The following is a 6,000-nucleotide window of genomic DNA, read 5'->3' on the forward strand; positions in this document are numbered from 1 at the left end:
ATACGCCGCAGTAAGGTAAAAAAAAACACACAACACGTGGCAAGTTCCATGTTTCATGTAGCAAGTACCATGTGGCATGTGGCAAGTAGCACTAGGCATGTGGCATTCAGTATGCAAAATGTGGCAAGTTGTATGTGGCAAGTTGCGTGTGGCAAGTAGCATGTGGAAAGTTGCATGTGGCAAGTTGCATGTGTCAAGTTGCATGTTTCAAGTTGCCTTATAACCATTTTACGTCTTTCGTTAACGAAAAAAGATTTTTAAAAATGCGTCTAGAATAAAGTACTTCTAGTTATTTTTGATTTTCTCCAAAACGAAGACTGAAAATTTTTAAGGGCATTGAAAGTTAAAACCGAAAAAAAAACTAATTAAAAGCGTAAAATCAAGCCAAGAACAATAAGTTTTTTAATTTTTGTTTCAAGACTAAATTTTGACACTTGCATGGTAGATAAAATGGATTAAAATTTATTCCAGGATAAAATTTTAACCAAGGTGAAGATTTTAACCCAAATTTTAGCGCAATTCGCAAAAAATTAAGAACCAAATAAAACATTTTTTTGTATACTTTTTACTATACTCATTAAATTTATTTGTTTTGGAAACATTACTAATAAAATAAATTCGCACTGGAGCCATGTTCATTTTATTGCAATGTTCATATTTTTTTTAAACATTAATGACAGTTTATTACAAAAAATAGACTTAGAACTTACTTTAATATTACGCCTTTCATTCGATTCAGAAATATTATGTTATCTTATAAAGTAGTTTTTTACAGAAAATATTTTACTTTAAACCAAATTCTTAATAAAATAAGAAAAACTATATTTAATATCGATTTTTGTATGCCAGGATTTATGATAATGTAATTTTTTTTTAAATTAAATAAACTTAAGATAAAAATTAAAAATGAACTGAATTTTTAAAATTTGATAAATTTTCAAAGTTTTTTCCAGTAAAAAAAATTGTCCTACAATGGCGTTTGAAACAAAAAAAATGAAGAGACTAGTAACATGCAAATTTAATGAAAAACAAACAAAAAATATTTATATATTTATTTCGTTCAGTGCTATAGATACATACATAGAGATCTAAAAAGTTTTGTTTTGGTTTTAAATCTAAGGTAAATACATTTATTATTTACAGGAGTAAGCTTAAAGAAAATGATATTGTAAAGTGTTTTTTCTTATAAACCAGCAATTTTTTTGCAAGGCTGTATGTAAAATATGTAATTCTTCGAGGATGAGCTTAACTTAAATTAAATTAATTCAATTATCAGCTTTAAAATAAGATAATAGAATATTTTGTTGATTTATTGGATTTTAAATTTGCCAACTATGTAAATGTCAACTTTAAGTTAAATAGATGAATACATAGCTGGCATTTGAAAAACGAATACAAGTGAACTAATGGTTTCAAATCATAAATCTTTTTTCTCTGTTAGTTAAAATTAAATTTTAACAAAATTTTTTAGCCTTTTATATAAAAATCTGACTATATGCAGTGTATAGATTTGTCTTTCGCGACAAAATAGTTTAAATAAAAAATCCAAAATAAGTTTTTCTTTTGAAATAAAAAAATATTTCTACACTGGAAATTTTTGAAATATTTAAATTTTAAATACCCCAAATACTTTCATTCATTGGAGCTATCATAGATGATAAAATCTTTTAAAAATTTTCCTCGAAGTTTAAAATTTACAATTACATTATGTACTAAAAAATATTATATGAACATGGGTGAAAAGTGGGAAAAATGGTTTCTAACTTTGAACTAAATCTGGTGAATAATAAAAGCTTATATTAATATTAACCTATATATGCACAAAAATAAAACAGAGATACTTGGCAAGATACGTTCGACATTGAGAAAAAGTAGCTATTACTTTTATTTTTCAATTTTGATGTGTCCCATTATGTCCCCTATGCTCGCCTGAACAAATTGTCCAGAGCCGATGGACACGAAATTCGCCAGACTTGTTGGTAAATTAAGGACGGTAGCGTCGTGACTTCCCAACGCTTTAAGAGTGGTTGTTTGATTGGGATCGTTAGCCTGTGTTATGGTTATTGTTTGACCAGCAAGGTCATGAGATGAAACCACAGGTAGGTGTAATTGCATTATTTGTTGATGGGGATGTTGAATAATTTGATGTTGCTGCACTAATTGTTGGTGGTGTTGCTGTTGTTGTTGCTGCTGCTGTTGTTGTTGCTGCTGCTGTTGTTGTTGCTGTTGTTGCTGCTGCTGTTGTTGTTGTTGTTGCTGCTGCTGCTGTTGTTGTTGCTGCTGTTGTTGGTCCTGCTGTTGTTGGTTGGTTTCAGATATATTGTCATCGCTTATCTCTTCGGAATCATCCTAATAGGAAAGTAAACAAATATTTTTTTTTTTGATAGAAGTAAAACAATTTTATACTTATTTAAAGTATAAATATTTTTCAAAAATTTTGTTTTGATTGACCTGCATTCACCGGATTCTATCGAAACTGTATTTTTAGAAAACATATATTATAGCTGAAAAATACTTAGAGCTTAGTAACTAGATACGATTACTGTACAAAAGAACAAAACATGTATAAAATGTTACTTATTTGTATGCAATGGAAAATTTAATACAAAAAGAATATTCTGTTCTTTTAGAGTTCAGTTAATTGAAAAACCATTAGACGGTAGGGCAAGGTAACAAAAGAGCTTGAGCCGAGCCTTGAAAGAGAAAATGACACAATACCAAGAGAAACATGTCGCCCGTCAAAATATACCTGGAAACATAGCAATGGAAAATCTTACCCTTAGGAGCATTTCTACTTTTATGAAGAAGTAAATGAATGGATCAATTCGTTTATCGCATCAAAAGACGCATAGTTTTATCAAGAAAGCAATGGATAATGACGAACAGCACTTATGTATATACAATATACATAAATAGCTTATCAATTAACAAAACAAATTAAACCTTAAATTTTGATTAAACAATAAATATTTTGTTATAATCTTTGAACAACAACAACATCTTGAAGGTGCTACCACCAAGTGTTTTTATGGCTAGAGTTACAGTACTGTTTCACGGATGCCAATCCGATCATCAGACTCCTTTAATTCCATTTTGTGTGTGGTGCTTGGTCTAGTAATTTTTTCATTTGATTTGAAAAACTTCTTCCGTCACACTTGAGTATTGAACCTAGACCAAGCGAGTTCAGAAGCCAGTACACTACGCACTGCGCTACCTCGCCCACGTAGTTAGCTTCACCCAATTGCAGGTTTTCTTAGTTTATCAACATGCAAATGAATAGACTTAGCATTTTTACTAGCTCCTTCAAGTATGATTATTGTTTGTTCGGCTCTTTCATGTTTTTCTCCATAGTCTTAAGCATAGCAACAATTCGTTTGCATATACGAAAGTAGGAAAGTGATTAGAAAGATGTTAGGCGCGGGCCCTGATTATTTTTCATCATATTATGTTTACAGTTTTTTCGTATGTTTCCATACTTTGCAGTGACTGCTTTTTTTGTTCCGTCAATTCCATTATAATCTTTGAACAACAACAACATCTTGAAGGTGCTACCACCAAGTGTTTTTATGGCTAGAGTTACAGTACTGTTTCACGGATGCCAATCCGATCATCAGACTCCTTTAATTCCATTTTGTGTGTGGTGCTTGGTCTAGTAATTTTTTCATTTGATTTGAAAAACTTCTTCCGTCACACTTGAGTATTGAACCTAGACCAAGCGAGTTCAGAAGCCAGTACACTACGCACTGCGCTACCTCGCCCACGTGGTTAGCTTCACCCAATTGCAGGTTTTCTTAGTTTATCAACATGCAAATGAATAGACTTAGCATTTTTACTAGCTCCTTCAAGTATGATTATTGTTTGTTCGGCTCTTTCATGTTTTTCTCCATAGTCTTAAGCATAGCAACAATTCGTTTGCATATACGAAAGTAGGAAAGTGATTAGAAAGATGTTAGGCGCGGGCCCTGATTATTTTTCATCATACAGTTTTTTCGTATGTTTCCATACTTTGCAGTGACTGCTTTTTTTGTTCCGTCAATTCCATTATAATCTTTGAACAACAACAACATCTTGAAGGTGCTACCACCAAGTGACTATGGAGAAAAACATGAAAGAGCCGAACAAACAATAATCATACTTGAAGGAGCTAGTAAAAATGCTAAGTCTATTCATTTGCATGTTGATAAACTAAGAAAACCTGCAATTGGGTGAAGCTAACCACGTGGGCGAGGTAGCGCAGTGCGTAGTGTACTGGCTTCTGAACTCGCTTGGTCTAGGTTCAATACTCAAGTGTGACGGAAGAAGTTTTTCAAATCAAATGAAAAAATTACTAGACCAAGCACCACACACAAAATGGAATTAAAGGAGTCTGATGATCGGATTGGCATCCGTGAAACAGTACTGTAACTCTAGCCATAAAAACACTTGGTGGTAGCACCTTCAAGATGTTGTTGTTGTTCAAAGATTATAATGGAATTGACGGAACAAAAAAAGCAGTCACTGCAAAGTATGGAAACATACGAAAAAACTGTATGATGAAAAATAATCAGGGCCCGCGCCTAACATCTTTCTAATCACTTTCCTACTTTCGTATATGCAAACGAATTGTTGCTATGCTTAAGACTATGGAGAAAAACATGAAAGAGCCGAACAAACAATAATCATACTTGAAGGAGCTAGTAAAAATGCTAAGTCTATTCATTTGCATGTTGATAAACTAAGAAAACCTGCAATTGGGTGAAGCTAACCACGTGGGCGAGGTAGCGCAGTGCGTAGTGTACTGGCTTCTGAACTCGCTTGGTCTAGGTTCAATACTCAAGTGTGACGGAAGAAGTTTTTCAAATCAAATGAAAAAATTACTAGACCAAGCACCACACACAAAATGGAATTAAAGGAGTCTGATGATCGGATTGGCATCCGTGAAACAGTACTGTAACTCTAGCCATAAAAACACTTGGTGGTAGCACCTTCAAGATGTTGTTGTTGTTCAAAGATTATAATGGAATTGACGGAACAAAAAAAAAAGCAGTCACTGCAAAGTATGGAAACATACGAAAAAACTGTAAAAATAAATATTTTGTTTGAGAAATATGACGAAAAGTCAGGGAATTTGTTTAACTCAAAGATGTACATGTACATATATGGAGAATAGGATAAAACTGTCAACTTTTTTGTATTCAAAAAAAGCAAAATAAGTGTTTAAATAAATTAAGGAAAAACTTAAGCGGTGTTTCTTGGGTAAATTCCAAGAAAAAAAAAAATTTAACAGTAACGCTCTATCTACAAAGTATACATACACTGCCGCTCATCTGAATAGGTTCACATTTTAGTTTATTTTACATTTGGCCTGTCTTGGTATTAATTGCAATGGCACATCTTTTTATGTATGTAACGAGAGAACATCTTTATGCGCTTAGTTTAGGAGAAAAAAAATTGTCTTGGGGCCTACCGTTCTTCTCACACGGTAGCTAGACCAAATCTAGTCATAAAATCAAGCATATTTTTTGGCTCATCTGAATAGGTTCAAAAGCAAAAATGTTAATAAATGATGAGTTGGACTCAAAATTGTGTCTGTCAATAAATCTGATTGTGTATAACCTGTAAGGATGAAAACGGGTCGTGAAAAATCTTTAGGAGCGGAAAAAATGTGGAAAATAAAAGAAGCCTTTGAATTAGACCGAAACCAACGATGCATTGGGACAAAAACAAACACAAGTTAAAATTTAGTAAGCAGTTATTTGCGCAATATCCAAGGGTATAGAAACAACATTAAAATTCGATGTAACTCAGTCACAACATGGGCCGATAGATGTGCAATGATCAGAATAGCATGACTTCGAGCTAAAAATTAAGCTGAAAACGGGTATAAAATGCAGTTTAACGACGGCAAAACGGGTTGTCAGAAGTGGTAAACATTTGAGGAGATTAAAACTTCGCAATAATTATCACTTTACAAACCACGAACAGAAACTCACCTCCATTTAAATTAGAAATCACAAAACG

The 6,000-nt window shown here is 32.7% G+C and overlaps 1 protein-coding gene across 3 annotated transcripts in view; it reads right to left on the bottom strand.

Moving 5' to 3' along the window:
- Positions 1-832: 832 nt before the first annotated feature.
- Positions 833-6,000, bottom strand: part of LOC129913901 (alpha-protein kinase 1) — a 14,606-nt gene continuing 9,438 nt past the window's right edge. The window contains exon 7 of one of the 3 annotated variants that reach the window (XM_055992869.1): positions 833-2,349. In XM_055992869.1, the coding sequence (XP_055848844.1) occupies positions 1,885-2,349 (465 nt within the window). In that variant the 3' untranslated portion in view covers positions 833-1,884. The remainder of the gene's footprint in view (positions 2,350-6,000) is intronic. The other 2 variants (XM_055992868.1, XM_055992870.1) reach the window with 2 other exon arrangements.

The sequence above is a fragment of the Episyrphus balteatus genome, chromosome 3 (genome assembly GCF_945859705.1).
Source record: "Episyrphus balteatus chromosome 3, idEpiBalt1.1, whole genome shotgun sequence".
In the NCBI taxonomy this organism is placed as follows: domain Eukaryota; kingdom Metazoa; phylum Arthropoda; class Insecta; order Diptera; family Syrphidae; genus Episyrphus; species Episyrphus balteatus.